This window comes from Dendrobates tinctorius, unplaced genomic scaffold, assembly GCF_039654945.1.
Source record: "Dendrobates tinctorius isolate UK_male_01 unplaced genomic scaffold, ASM3965494v1 ptg000039l, whole genome shotgun sequence".
Classification (NCBI taxonomy): domain Eukaryota; kingdom Metazoa; phylum Chordata; class Amphibia; order Anura; family Dendrobatidae; genus Dendrobates; species Dendrobates tinctorius.
The window spans coordinates 16,737,840-16,755,004 of NW_027361707.1; the positions used below are offsets into that span (position 1 = coordinate 16,737,840).

At 40.8% G+C, this 17,165-nt stretch overlaps 1 protein-coding gene across 2 annotated transcripts in view; it reads right to left on the reverse strand.

The window, feature by feature from the left end:
• EVC2 (EvC ciliary complex subunit 2) overlaps positions 1-17,165 on the reverse strand; it is a 226,967-nt gene that overhangs the window by 29,452 nt on the left and 180,350 nt on the right. For both annotated transcript variants that reach the window (XM_073574499.1, XM_073574500.1), the window contains one exon: positions 1,143-1,364. In XM_073574499.1, coding sequence (XP_073430600.1) covers positions 1,143-1,364 — 222 coding nt within the window. The remainder of the gene's footprint in view (positions 1-1,142; positions 1,365-17,165) is intronic.

The window sequence follows — 17,165 nt, forward strand, 5'->3', positions numbered from 1 at the left end:
CAGTCAGGGTACCTCTGACTAACACATGGAGGGCTGTGCAGCCCTCCAAAGAAATGCCTCCTCACATCATTACTGACTCACTGCCAAAGTGATCATGCTGGAGGATGTTACAGGCAGCAGAGCACTCTCCATGGCATCTCCAGACTCTGTCACGTCTGTCACATGTGCCTAGTGTGAACCTGTTTTCATCCATAAAGAGCACATGGCGCCAATGTTGAATCCGTCAATCTGCCAATCTTGGTGTTCTCTGCCAATCGCACTGCACGGTTTTTGGCAGCAAGCACAACACCCACTTGTGGATGTCGGGCCCTCATACCACCCTCATGGAGTCTTTTTTTCTTACAGTTTGAGCAGACACCTGGATGTTAGTGGCCTGCTGGAGGTCATTTTGCAGGGCTCTGGCACTGTTCCTCCTTGCACAAAGGAGAGTCTTTCTGCTGGGTTTTTGTGGTCCTACATCCCTCTCCATATTTCCTGGTGTACTGACCTGTCTCCAGGTATCTGCTCTATGCTCTGGACACTGTGCTTACAGACACAGCTACCCTTCTTGCCACAGCATGCACTGATGTGTCATCCTGTATGAGCTGCACTACCTGACCAACTTCTGTGGGTTGTAGACACCGTCTCATGCTACAGTACAGTACCTCTAGAGGTGAAAGCAATCACAAAATGCAAAAGTAGCCAAAACAACAGCCAAAAAGGATAAGAACCGAGAAATGGTCTGTGGTCATCCCTTGCAAAACTACACCTTTATAGCGGTTGTTTTGCTAATTGCCTATCATTTCTATCTGTTGTCTGTCACAATCAGTGTTGATTCATAACTGCACAGGTTGATTTCACAGAAGTGTAATTGACTTGGAGTTACATTGTTTGTTTAAGTGTTCCCTTTATTTTTTTTGCAGTGTATTTAGCTCAAGTTTAAAGGGTTGTTCGGCCTTGGGCATCATTTTTTTGTGCTCTCCATCCCATCCACCCCATAATATTTTCTCCTTTAGACTTGGACTGAAATAGGATATTGTAGTATCCCTCTTAGAATAAAATGTGGACATGTGCAGCCCATGAAAAAATAAAAAACTCTTGTATGACACACACTGACGTGGGAATAATCAGACAGTATGTAGGTGACGTTCCTCATCTCTCACCTGATTCAAAGTCTGGAGAAGTTGCTCATATTCTGCAGTAATACAAGATCTGCTCTTCTCCCCCAGAAGCACGGACTGCAGCTCCAGGATTGCTTTGTGCATTTCCAGACTCTTCTCTTTGTTGTGAACGGCCTGGAACTGTAAATGAGTTATATATTCCCCCAGTTTATATTCTCTTGCTTTCAAGTGATGCACTCGTTGCAGTAGTAACTCTGCCCGGGCCTTGAAAATACACAGAAAAAAAGAGAGAGAAAAGAAAAATAAATATAAATGATATTCCTCCAGGTAACAAGAAGCCCAAGGGTTATTGAGCAAGGCAAAGATCTTGCACACAAGAGCAAGTTCACCACTTAATGGCTCAACTAAGGTGTTGGAGTTTCCGAATCCTGACTTATTGGCAGGACCTTTAAAGTTATTTTTTCATTTCAATCAGTTGTAAATGGTAAATTCTATAATGTGGTAATATAAGTTCCGTTATGCCAGGTGGCATGGCCTTTTGGTAGCTGCTCCAATTTCAGTAGCTTGATATCTATTTGTCAATTTCTCTCAGGTCTTTGTTTCTATAGTTCACCTATGACCATAAAGACTAGCAACTGACTGCTTATTTCAATAGCTAAGCCAGACCCCTTCTCTGACTATACATCTAAAAGGGGTTGGCTCAGCTACTGAATGAGCAGGCAGTCTGCCCCATGTTAGGTTCAGATTCAAAAAACACTACTGGGACTCTTGACTGGAGAGTTCACCTGATGCTCAGGCATCTGGCACAATATGACTTACTCCTTTACATTCATTTATTTATTCGTAGGGACGCTACTTACGGTAAGCCTTAACAGGATTAATCAGGCCTTGGGGTACAAGTCTGCATCACTTTATGTAACTGCAGACTTCTTTGACCGCGAGCATGCGATTTGCATACTTCCAGCCACATTCCGACTAGACATGTCCGGCCTCGTTCAGTTCACTTGCATTGAGTGAGGCTGTGAATGTCTAGTCTGCATGTGACCACATGTATGCAAACTTGCAGTTACATGACCGCCAGCTCTAGCCCCCGTCTGCAGCCAATGATGGGACAGTAGTAGTCCCATCATCCGGCTAATGTGTTGAATGTAAAAAAAAAAGCATACATACTACATATATACTACATACATACTACATACATACATACATACTACATGCATGCAACATACATACATGTCAAGAAACTTTTCAAAGTGCTTTATGATCCATGTAGTGCTGGACATGTGTTTATTTGACCACAACATTTTATTGGGTCCTGGTGTCTCAATTTAGTGTGATTGATTAACGAGAAGAGAGAGCCCAAAAAAAAAAAAAAAAGTTCTAAGTCTTATCCTCCTATATATTCAGACATAGCTTTGGGATAGCATTTATGCAGGGGGCATTTATGCACACTTTATCCAAGTACAGTTTATCAAAGTACTGGCAGTTATAACATGGCAGTTAGACAGGGCAGGAGACAGGTAAGACATTTATATACATCTACTCCCTGTACATTTGGAGTACAACAAATATATACCATATGCATTTGTGTAATGTATATCCTTGCCACTGCATTCACACACATCCACCGCCCTGGCATTAACTCTCTACACTCCATCCACATTGGCCCCTCGCTTCTTTCCTCTCCTATGTATAGCACTCATGCTCTTTTCACGTTGTTAAACTGCACAGATCCAGTCAGTCCCACCATTCAACATCAGAGACGCTCTCACAAATCACTTAACCATCTGCTCACTCTTTCTATCCTCCTTCTCCTAGTCGCAGGAGACATTGCTCCCAACCCTGGTCCCCCATGTTATAGAAAGTCAAACCTCCCGACTGCTACACTCAGAAACCCCTCTAATCTTATTAATATTCCCTGCATGCCATCTGTCTCTCTTAATTGTGCACTTTGGAATTCTCGCTCAGTGTGTAACAAACTCTCCTTCATTCATGACTTTTTCCTTTCTAATTCTCTTAACCTCCTGGCTCTTACTGAAACCTGGATCCAGCAGTCAGACACTACCGCTGCTGCTGCTCTTTCATACGGGGGGCTTCACTTCTCTCATACCCCAAGATCAGACAATAGAGCTGGTGGAGGCGTTGGACTGCTCCTATCACCAAAATGTACCTTTCAGGTTATCCCTCAAGTACCCTCACTTGTCTTCCCTTCTTTTGAGGTCCATGCCGTCAGACTCTACACCCCCTTCTCCATGCGAGTGGCGGTGGTGTATCGTCCTCCCGGCCCCTCCCATCAGTTCCTGGATCATTTTGCCACTTGGCTTCCACATTTTCTCTCCTGTGACATCCCTACCCTCATCATGGGTGATTTCAACATCCCCATTGCTCTTCCCCTCTCACCATCTGCTACTCACCTTTTATCTCTAACCTCCTCATTTGGCCTTTCGCAGCTTACTAATTCTCCAACGCATGAAGACGGAAACTCCCTCGACTTGGTCTTCTCTCGGCTTTGTGCAGTGGATGATTTTGCAAACTCCCCTCTCCCGCTCTCTGACCACAATCTTCTTTCATTCTCTATAAAGAACTGCCAGGCTGCTCAGGTCACCCCAACTGTCCATACTTATAGAAACATACAGGCCATTAACACCCAGAAACTTATGAAGAACTTGCAGTCTTCATTGGCCCCTATCTCCTCCCTCTCCTGTCCTGATTCTGCATTGAAGCATTACAATGAAACACTTCAAAGTGCCCTGGATGAATTTGCACCCCCTATAAATAGAACACCACAACGCAGACGTCGACAACCCTGGCACACGGTGCAAACACGTTTCCTGCAGCGGTGCTCCAGGTGCGCCGAACGTCTGTGGAGAAAATCCAATCTACCCGAAGATTTCATCCATTTTAAGTTTATGCTTAGAACATACAACACTGCCCTTCACCTCTCCAAACAAACCTATTTCAACACCCTCATCACCTCACTGTCCAATAACCCGAAACGTCTCTTTGACACTTTTCATTCTCTACTCAATCCAAGAGTACAGGCCCCAACCACGGAGCTCCGAGCTGACGATCTGGCCAATTACTTCAAAGAAAAAATTGACCAGATCCGACAGGAAATTATCTCCCAATCACCTCATACCATGCACTGTCCTCCCTCCCCCACTGCATCGAACTCACTCTCTGATTTTGAACCAGTCACAGAAGAAGAAGTAAGCAGGCTCCTTGCATCTTCTCGCCCAACTACTTGCACCAGTGACCCATTTCCGTCACAGCTCCTTCAGTCCCTTTCCCCTGCTGTCACCCCTCACCTAACTAAAATATTTAACCTCTCTCTCTCTTCTGGTATTTTTCCCTTCTCATTTAAGCATGCCATCATACATCCACTACTTAAAAAACCATCCCTCGACCAAAACTGTGCCGCTAACTATAGACCTGTCTCTAATCTTCCCTTCATCTCTAAACTCCTGGAACGCCTGGTCCACTCCCGTCTTATCCGCTATCTCTCAGAAAACTCTCTTCTCGACCCTCTCCAATCCGGTTTCCGCTCTTTACACTCCACTGAAACTGCCCTCACTAAAGTCTCTAATGATCTGCTAACAGCTAAATCAAATGGTCACTACTCCATGCTAATTCTCTTGGATCTCTCTGCAGCATTCGACACTGTGGATCATCAGCTCCTCCTCACTATGCTCCGTTCCATTGGCCTCAAGGATACCGTTCTCTCCTGGTTCTCCTCCTATCTCTCCAACCGCTCCTTTACTGTATCTTTTGCCAGTTCCTCCTCCTCTCATCTTCCCCTTACTGTTGGGGTCCCCCAAGGATCGGTTCTAGGTCCCCTCCTCTTCTCCTTGTACACTGCCCCTATTGGTCAAACAATCAGTAGATTTGATTTCCAGTACCATCTCTATGCTGATGACACCCAATTATACGCTTCTTGTCCTGACATCACGCCAGCCTTTCTAGAAAACACCGGCGATTGTCTAAACGCTGTGTCTAATATCATGTCCTCACTATATCTGAAACTGAACCTGTCAAAGACTGAACTCCTGGTGTTTCCTCCCTCTACTAATGTACCTATACCCGACATTGCCATTTCTGTGTGTGGTTCCACTATTACTCCCCAGCAACAGGCCCGCTGTCTTGGGGTCATACTTGATTCCGAGCTTTCCTTTGCCCCCCACATTCGATCACTGGCTCGCTCTTGTCATCTGCACCTCAAAAACATTTCTAGAATTCGACCTTTTCTTACCTTTGACTCTGCAAAAACTCTTACTGTTTCTCTTATTCATTCTCGTCTCGACTATTGTAACTCTCTTCTAATCGGTCTCCCTCTTACCAAACTCTCCCCCCTCCTATCTGTCTTGAATGCTGCAGCCAGGATCATATTCCTCACCAATCGTTACACCGATGCCTCTACCTTGTGCCAGTCATTACACTGGCTACCCATCCACTCCAGAATTCAGTATAAACTTATTACCCTCACTCACAAAGCCCTCCATGGCTCAGCACCACCCTACATCTCCTCCCTTGTTTCAGTATACCACCCTACCCGCGCCCTCCGTTCTGCTGATGACCTGAGATTAGCATCCTCAATAGTCAGAACCTCCCACTCCCGTCTCCAAGACTTTACACGTGCCGCGCCAATTCTTTGGAATGCACTTCCCAGGTCAATACGATTAGTCCCCAATCCCCACAATTTTAAGCGTGTCCTGAAAACGCATTTATTCAGACTGGCCTACCACCCCAACACATTAACCTAATCTATCCCTGTGTGGCAGAGCCAAAAGTTTTACCATAACCATGTTCCCCGCATCATGTTCCCACATGCTTTATGCCTCCATTAGCCCTCTGTGTCTGTACTGTTACACACTTAACATTATGACTGGTCCATACAATCAGGGTAACTGTTACCACCCACCTTTCGTGTCTCCCTCTTTCCTCATAGACTGTAAGCTTGCGAGCAGGGCCCTCTTTCCTCTTGGTATCTGTTATAATCTACTGTATGTGATTATTGTTATGCTGTAATGTCTATTGTCTGTACAAATCCCCTCTGAAATGTAAAGTGCTGCGGAATATGTCGGCGCTATAAAAATAAAATTTATTATTATTATTATTATTATTATTATTATTACTACATATATACTACATGCATGTAACATACATACTACATACATGCAACATACATACGACATATATACTACATGCATGCAACATGCATACTACATATATACCACATATATACTACATGCATGCAAGATACATATATACTACATATATACCACATGCATGCAACTTGCATACTACATATATACCACATATATACTACATGCATACTACATATATACCACATGCATGCAAAATACATACTACATATATACCACATGCATGCAACATACATACTACATATATACTACATGCATGCAACATACATATATACTACATATATACTACATGCAACATACATACGACATATATACTACATGCATGCAACATACATACTACATATATACCACATATATACTACATGCATGCAAGATACATATATACTACATATATACCACATGCATGCAACATACATACTACATATATACCACATGCATGCAACATATATACTACATGCAACATACTACATATATACCACATGCATGCAACATGCATACTACATATATACCACATATATACTACATGCATACTACATATATACCACATGCAACATACCTATATACAACATATATACTACATGCAACATACATACTACATATATACCACATATATACTACATGCATACTACATATATACCACATGCATGCAACATACATACTACATATATATCACATGCATGCAACATACAGTCATGGCCAAAAGTATTGACACCCCTGCAATTCTGTCAGATAATATTCAGTTTCTTCCTGAAAATGATTGCAAGCACAAATTCTTTGGTATTATTATCTTCATTTAATTTGTCTTAAATGAAAAAACACAAAAGAGAATGAAGCAAAAAGCAAAACATTGATCATTTCACACAAAACTCCAAAAATGGGCCGGACAAAAGTATTGGCACCCTCAGCCTAATACTTGGTTGCACAACCTTTAGCCAAAATAACTGCGACCAACCGCTTCCGGTAACCATCAATGAGTTTCTTACAATGCTCTGCTGGAATTTTAGACCATTCTTCTTTGGCAAACTACTCCAGGTCCCTGATATTTGAAGGGTGCCTTCTCCAAACTGCCATTTTTAGATCTCTCCACAGGTGTTCTATGGGATTCAGGTCTGGACTCATTGTTGGCCACCTTAGAAGTCTCCAGTGCTTTCTCTCAAACCATTTTCTAGTGCTTTTTGAAGTGTGTTTTGGGTCATTGTCCTGCTGGAAGACCCATGACCTCTGAGGTAGACCCAGCTTTCTCACACTGGGCCCTAAATTATGCTGCAAAATTTGTTGGTAGTCTTCTGACTTCATAATGCCATGCACATGGTCAAGCAGTCCAGTGCCAGAGGCAGCAAAGCAACCCCAAAACATCAGGGAACCTCCGCCATGTTTGACTGTAGGGACTGTGTACTTTTCTTTGAATGCCTCTTTTTTCTCCTGTAAACTCTATGTTGATGCTTTTGCCCTAAAAGCTCTACTTTTGTCTCATCTGACCAAAGAACATTCTTCCAAAATGTTTTAGGCTTTTTTAGGTAAGTTTTGGCAAACTCCAGCCTGGCTTTTTTATGTCTCGGGGTAAGAAGTGGAGTCTTCCTAGGTCTCCTACCATACAGTCCCTTTTCATTCAGATGCCGATGGATAGTACGGGTTGACACCGTTGTACCCTCGGACTGCAGGGCAGCTTGAACTTGTTTGGATGTTAGTGGAGGTTCTTTATCCAACATCCGCACAATCTTGCGTTGAAATCTCTTGCCAATTTTTCTTTTCCGGCCACATCTAGGGAGGTTAGCCACAGTGCCATGGGCTTTAAACTTCTTGATGACACTGCGCACGGTAGACACAGGAACATTCAGGTCTTTGGAGATGGACTTGTAGCGTTGAGATTTCTCATGCTTCCTCACAATTTGGTTTCTCAAGTCCTCAGACAGTTCTATGGTCTTCTTTCTTTTCTCCATGCTCAATGTGGTACACACAAGGACACAGGACAGAGGTTGAGTCAACTTTAATCCATGTCAACTGGCTGCAAGTGTGATTTAGTTATTGCCAACACCTGTTAGGTGCCACAGGTAAGTTATAGGTGCTGTTAATTACACAAACTAGAGAAGCATCACATGATTTTTCGCACAGTGCCAATACTTTTGTCCACCCTCTTTTTTATGTTTGGTGTGGAATTATATCCAATTTGGCTTTAGGACAATTCTTTTTGTGTTTTTTCATTTAAGACAAATTAAATGAAGATAATAATACCAAAGAATTTGTGTTTGCAATCATTTTCAGTAAGAAACTGAGTATTATCTGACAGAATTGCAGGGGTGTCAATACTTTTGGCCATGACTGTACATACTACATATATACTACATGCATGCAACATACATATATATTACATATATACTACATGCAACATACATACTACATATATACTACATGCATGCAACATGCATACTACATATATACCACATATATACTACATGCATGCAACATACATACAGTCATGGCCAAAAGTATTGACACCCCTGCAATTCTGTCAGATAATATTCAGTTTCTTCCTGAAAATGATTGCAAACACAAATTCTTTGGTATTATTATCTTCATTTAATTTGTCTTAAATGAAAAAACACAAAAGAGAATGAAGCAAAAAGCAAAACATTGATCATTTCACACAAAACTCCAAAAATGGGCCGGACAAAAGTATTGGCACCCTCAGCCTAATACTTGATTGCACAACCTTTAGCCAAAATAACTGTGACCAACCGCTTCCGGTAACCATCAATGAGTTTCTTACAATGCTCTGCTGGAATTTTAGACCATTCTTCTTTGTCAAACTACTCCAGGTCCCTGATATTTGAAGGGTGCCTTCTCTAAACTGCCATTTTTAGATCTCTCCACAGGTGTTCTATGGGATTCAGGTCTGGACTCATTGCTGGCCACCTTAGAAGTCTCCAGTGCTTTCTCTCAAACCATTTTCTAGTGCTTTTTGAAGTGTGTTTTGGGTTATTGTCCTGCTGGAAGACCCATGACCTCTGAGGGAGACCCAGCTTTCTCACACTGGGCTCTAAATTATGCTGCAAAATTTGTTGGTAGTCTTCTGACTTCATAATGCCATGCACACGGTCAAGCAGTCCAGTGCCAGAGGCAGCAAAGCAACCCCAAAACATCAGGGAACCTCCGCCATGTTTGACTGTAGGGACCGTGTACTTTTCTTTGAATGCCTCTTTTTTCTCCTGTAAACTCTATGTTGATGCTTTTGCCCTAAAAGCTCTACTTTTGTCTCATCTGACCAGAGAACATTCTTCCAAAATGTTTTAGGCTTTTTCAGGTAAGATTTGGCAAACTCCAGCCTGGCTTTTTTATGTCTCGGGGTAAGAAGTGGAGTCTTCCTTGGTCTCCTACCATACAGTCCCTTTTCATTCAGATGCCGACGGATAGTACGGGTTGACACCGTTGTACCCTCGGACTGCAGGGCAGCTTGAACTTGTTTGGATGTTAGTGGAGGTTCTTTATCCAACATCCGCACAATCTTGCGTTGAAATCTCTTGTCAATTTTTCATTTCCGGCCACATCTAGGGAGGTTAGCCACAGTGCCATGGGCTTTAAACTTCTTGATGACACTGCGCACGGTAGACACAGGAACATTCAGGTCTTTGGAGATGGACTTGTAGCCTTGAGATTGCTCATGCTTCCTCACAATTTGGTTTCTCAAGTCCTCAGACAGTTCTTTGGTCTTCTTTCTTTTCTCCATGCTCAATGTGGTACACACAAGGACACAGGACAGAGGTTGAGTCAACTTTAATCCATGTTAACTGGCTGCAAGTGTGATTTAGTTATTGCCAACACCTGTTAGGTGCCACAGGTAAGTTACAGGTGCTGCTAATTACACAAATTAGAGAAGCATCACATGATTTTTTGAACAGTGCCAATACTTTTGTCCACCCTCTTTGTTATGTTTGGTGTGGAATTATATCCAATTTGGCTTTAGGACAATTCTTTTTGTGTTTTTTCATTTAAGACAAATTAAATGAAGATAATAATACCAAAGAATTTGTGTTTGCAATCATTTTCAGGAAGAAACTGAGTATTATCTGACAGAATTGCAGGGGCGTCAATACTTTTGGCCATGACTGTATATACTACATGCATACTACATATATACTACATGCATGCAACATGCATACTACATATATACCACATATATACTACATATATACTACATGCATGCAACATACATACATACTACATATATACTACATGCATACTACATATATACCACATGCATGCAACATACATATATACAACATATATACTACATGCATACTACATATATACCACATATATACTACATGCATGCAACATACATATACTACATATATACCACATGCAACATACATACTGCATATATACTACATGCATGCAACATGCATACTACATGCATGCAACATACATACCACATATATACTACATATATACCACATGCATGCAACATACATATATACAACATATATACTACATGCATGCAACATACATACTACATATATACTACATGCATGCAACATACATACTACATATATACTACATGCATACTACATATATACCACATGCATGCAACATACATATATACAACATATATACTACATGCATGCAACATGCATGCAACATACATATATACTACATGCATGCAACATACATATATACCACATGCATGCAACATGCATACTACATATATACCACATATATACTACATGCATGCAACATACATATATACTACATGCAACATGCATACTACATATATACCACATGCATGCAACATACATACTACATACATACTACATATATACTACATGCATACTACATATATACCACATGCATGCAACATACATATATACTACATGCAACATACATACTACATATATACCACGTGCATGCAACATGCATACTACATATATACTACATGCATGCAACATACATATATACTAGATATATACTACATGCATGCAACATACATATATACTACATACAATACATTCATACATATATACATACAGTACATATAACATAGAGTACATACTCACCATCACTTGTCACTTTGATCCCCGAAGCCATTGTCATGTGAGGAATAAATATTAAAATAACAAACCACCAGTATACTTACCCCTGATCCGCAGAAGTCCACGAGTGTCCCACGACGATCTTGCGTGGAGAACAGCAGCATCAGCTGATGCTACCGTTCTCTACGGGCCCCAAGAATCCAGTGTCGGGAGGTAGGTATCCTTCCGCACTGTATTCCTCCGCCACTGTAAAAAGAAAAAGTCCCTAGTCTCACTTTATGGCATTGCTGTGTGAGAAATTTCCCACGCAGCTTTTGCCATAAAGTGAGACTAGGGACTTTTTTTTTTTTTTTTACAGTGGCGGAGGAATACAGTGCGGAAGGATACCTACCTCCCGTCATTGGATTCCTGGAGCCCGTAGAGAACAGTAGCATCAGCTGATGCTGCTGTTCTCCACGCAAGATTGTCGTGGGACACTCGTGGACTTCTGCGGATCAGGGGTAAGTATATTGGTGGTTTGTTATTTTAATATTTATTCCTCAGATGACAATGGCTTCGGGGATCAAAGTGACAAGTGATGGTGAGTATGTACTCTATGTTATATGTACTGTATGTCTATATGTATGTATTGTATGAATGTATTGTATGTAGTATATATGTATGTTGCATGCATGTAGTATATATGTAGTATATATGTAGTATGTATGTTGCATGTAGTATATATGTGGTATATATGTACTATCCATGTTGCATGCATGTAGTATATATGTTGTATGCTGCATGCATGTAGTATATATGTGGTATACAGTCATGGCCAAAAGTATTGACACCCCTGCAATTCTGTCAGATAATATTCAGTTTCTTCTTGAAAATGATTGCAAACACAAATTCTTTGGTATTATTATCTTCAATTAATTTGTCTTAAATGAAAAAACACAAAAAGAATTGTCCTAAAGCCAAATTGGATATAATTCCACACCAAACATAAAAAAGAGGGTGGACAAAAGTATTGGCACTGTTCGAAAAATCATGTGATGCTTCTCTAATTTGTGTAATTAACAGCACCTATAACTTACCTGTGGCACCTAACAGGTGTTGGCAATAACTAAATCACACTTGCAGCCAGTTGACATGGATTAAAGTTGATTCAACCTCTGTCCTGTGTCCTTTTGTGTACCACATTGTGCATGGAGAAAAGAAAGAAGACCAAAGAACTGTCTGAGGACTTGAGAAACCAAATTGTGAGGAAGCATGAGCAATTTCAAGGCTACAAGTCCATCTCCAAAGTCCTGAATGTTCCTGTGTCTACCGTGCGCAGTGTCATCAAGAAGTTTAAAGCCCATGGCACTGTGGCTAACCTCCCTAGATGTGGATGGAAAAGAAAAATTGACAAGAGATTTCAACGCAAGATTGTGCGGATGTTGGATAAAGAACCTCGACTAACATCCAAACAAGTTCAAGCTGCCCTGCAGTCCGAGGGTACAACAGTGTCAACCCGTACTATCCGTCGGCGTCTGAATGAAAAGGGACTGTATGGTAGGAGACCCAGGAAGACCCCACTTCTTACCCCGAGACATAAAAAAGCCAGGCTGGAGTTTGCCAAAACTTACCTGAAAAAGCCTAAAACATTTTGGAAGAATGTTCTCTGGTCAGATGAGACAAAAGTAGAGCTTTTAGGGCAAAAGCATCAACATAGAGTTTACAGGAGAAAAAAGAGGCATTCAAAGAAAAGTACACGGTCCCTACAGTCAAACATGGCAGAGGTTCTCTGATGTTTTAGGGTTGCTTTGCTGCCTCTGGCACTGGACTGCTTGACCATGTGCATGGCATTATGAAGTCAGAAGACTACCAACAAATTTTGCAGCATAATTTAGGGCCCAGTGTGAGAAAGCTGGGTCTCCCTCAGAGGTCATGGGTCTTCCAGCAGGACAATAACCCAAAACACAATTCAAAAAGCACTAGAAAATGGTTTGAGAGAAAGCACTGGAGACTTCTAAGGTGGCCAGCAATGAGTCCAGACCTGAATCCCATAGAACACCTGTGGAGAGATCTAAAAATGGCAGTTTGGAGAAGGCACCCTTCAAATATCAGGGACATGGAGCAGTTTGCCAAAGAAGAATGGTCTAAAATTCCAGCAGAGCATTGTAAGAAACTCATTGATGGTTACCGGATGCGGTTGGTCGCAGTTATTTTGGCTAAAGGTTGTGCAACCAAGTATTAGGCTGAGGGTGCCAATACTTTTGTCCGGCCCATTCTTGGAGTTTTGTGTAAAATGATCAATGTTTTGCTTTTTGCTTCATTCTCTTTTGTGTTTTTTTCATTTAAGACAAATTAAATGAAGATAATAATACCAAAGAATTTGTGTTTGCAATCATTTTCAGGAAGAAACTGAGTATTATCTGACAGAATTGCAGGGGTGTCAATACTTTTGGCCATGACTGTATATGTAGTATGCATGTAGTATATATGTGGTATATATGTAGTATGTATGTTGCATGCATGTAGTATGCATGTTGCATGCATGTAGTATATATGTAGTATGTATGTTGCATATATGTAGTATATATGTATGCTGCATGCATGTAGTATATATGTAGTATGCATGTTGCATGCATGTAGTATATATGTTGTATATAGGTATGTTGCATGCATGTAGTATATATGTAGTATGCATGTAGTATGTATGTAGTATGTATGTTGCATGCATGTAGTATATATGTTGTATGCATGTTGCATGTAGTATATATGTATGTTGAATGCATGTGGTATATATGTAGTATGCATGTTGCATGCATGTAGTATATATGTTGTATATATGTATGTTGCATGCATGTGGTATATATGTAGTATGCATGTAGTATATATGTAGTATATATGTAGTATGTATGTTGCATGTAGTATATACAGTTGTGGCCAAAAGTATTGACCCCCCTGCAATTCTGTCAGATAATACTCAGTTTCTTCCTGAAAATGATTGCAAACACAAATTCTTTGGTATTATTATCTTCGTTTAATTTATCTTAAATGAAAAAACACCAAAATAATTGTCCTAAAGCCAAATTGGATATAATTCCACATCAAACATAAAAAAGAGGGTGGACAAAAGTATTGGCACTGTTCGAAAAATCATGTGATGTTTCTCTAATTTGTGTAATTAACAGCACCTGTAACTTACCTGTGGCACCTAACAGGTGTTGGCAATAACTAAATCACACTTGCAGCCAGTTGACATGGATTAAAGTTGACTCAACCTCTGTCCTGTGTCCTTGTGTGTACCACATTGAGCATAGAGAAAAGAAAGAAGACCAAAGAACTGTCTGAGGACTTGAGAAACCAATTTGTGAGGAAGCATGAGCAATCTCAAGGCTACAGGTCCATCTCCAAAGACCTGAATGTTCCTGTGTCTACCGTGCGCAGTGTCATCAAGAAGTTTAAAGCCCATGGCACTGTGGCTAACCTCCCTAGATGTGAACGGAAAAGAAAAATTGACAAGAGATTTCAACGCAAGATTGTGCGGATGTTGGATAAAGAACCTCGACTAACATCCAAACAAGTTCAAGCTGCCCTGCAGTCCGAGGGTACAACAGTGTCAACCCGTACTATCCGTCGGCGTCTGAATGAAAAGGGACTGTATGGTAGGAGACCCAGGAAGACCCCACTTCTTACCCCGAGACATAAAAAAGCCAGGCTGGAGTTTGCCAAAACTTACCTGAAAAAGCCTAAAACATTTTGGAAGAATGTTCTCTGGTCAGATGAGACAAAAGTAGAGCTTTTAGGGCAAAAGCATCAACATAGAGTTTACAGGAGAAAAAAGAGGCATTCAAAGAAAAGTACACGGTCCCTACAGTCAAACATGGCAGAGGTTCTCTGATGTTTTAGGGTTGCTTTGCTGCCTCTGGCACTGGACTGCTTGACCATGTGCATGGCATTATGAAGTCAGAAGACTACCAACAAATTTTGCAGCATAATTTAGGGCCCAGTGTGAGAAAGCTGGGTCTCCCTCAGAGGTCATGGGTCTTCCAGCAGGACAATAACCCAAAACACAATTCAAAAAGCACTAGAAAATGGTTTGAGAGAAAGCACTGGAGACTTCTAAGGTGGCCAGCAATGAGTCCAGACCTGAATCCCATAGAACACCTGTGGAGAGATCTAAAAATGGCAGTTTGGAGAAGGCACCCTTCAAATATCAGGGACATGGAGCAGTTTGCCAAAGAAGAATGGTCTAAAATTCCAGCAGAGCATTGTAAGAAACTCATTGATGGTTACCGGATGCGGTTGGTCGCAGTTATTTTGGCTAAAGGTTGTGCAACCAAGTATTAGGCTGAGGGTGCCAATACTTTTGTCCGGCCCATTCTTGGAGTTTTGTGTAAAATGATCAATGTTTTGCTTTTTGCTTCATTCTCTTTTGTGTTTTTTTCATTTAAGACAAATTAAATGAAGATAATAATACCAAAGAATTTGTGTTTGCAATCATTTTCAGGAAGAAACTGAGTATTATCTGACAGAATTGCAGGGGTGTCAATACTTTTGGCCATGACTGTATATGTAGTATGCATGTAGTATATATGTGGTATATATGTAGTATGTATGTTGCATGCATGTAGTATGCATGTTGCATGCATGTAGTATATATGTAGTATGTATGTTGCATATATGTAGTATATATGTATGCTGCATGCATGTAGTATATATGTAGTATGCATGTTGCATGCATGTAGTATATATGTTGTATATAGGTATGTTGCATGCATGTAGTATATATGTAGTATGCATGTAGTATGTATGTAGTATGTATGTTGCATGCATGTAGTATATATGTTGTATGCATGTTGCATGTAGTATATATGTATGTTGAATGCATGTGGTATATATGTAGTATGCATGTTGCATGCATGTAGTATATATGTTGTATATATGTATGTTGCATGCATGTGGTATATATGTAGTATGCATGTAGTATATATGTAGTATATATGTAGTATGTATGTTGCATGTAGTATATACAGTTGTGGCCAAAAGTATTGACCCCCCTGCAATTCTGTCAGATAATACTCAGTTTCTTCCTGAAAATGATTGCAAACACAAATTCTTTGGTATTATTATCTTCGTTTAATTTATCTTAAATGAAAAAACACCAAAATAATTGTCCTAAAGCCAAATTGGATATAATTCCACATCAAACATAAAAAAGAGGGTGGACAAAAGTATTGGCACTGTTCGAAAAATCATGTGATGTTTCTCTAATTTGTGTAATTAACAGCACCTGTAACTTACCTGTGGCACCTAACAGGTGTTGGCAATAACTAAATCACACTTGCAGCCAGTTGACATGGATTAAAGTTGACTCAACCTCTGTCCTGTGTCCTTGTGTGTACCACATTGAGCATAGAGAAAAGAAAGAAGACCAAAGAACTGTCTGAGGACTTGAGAAACCAATTTGTGAGGAAGCATGAGCAATCTCAAGGCTACAGGTCCATCTCCAAAGACCTGAATGTTCCTGTGTCTACCGTGCGCAGTGTCATCAAGAAGTTTAAAGCCCATGGCACTGTGGCTAACCTCCCTAGATGTGAACGGAAAAGAAAAATTGACAAGAGATTTCAACGCAAGATTGTGCGGATGTTGGATAAAGAACCTCGACTAACATCCAAACAAGTTCAAGCTGCCCTGCAGTCCGAGGGTACAACAGTGTCAACCCGTACTATCCGTCGGCATCTGAATGAAAAGGGACCGTATGGTAGGAGACCCAGGAAGACCCCACTTCTTACCTCGAGACATTAAAAAAGCCAGGCTGGAGTTTGCCAAAACTTACCTGAAAAAGCCTAAAATGTTTTGGAAGAATGTTCTCTGGTCAGATGAGACAAAAGTAGAGCTTTTTG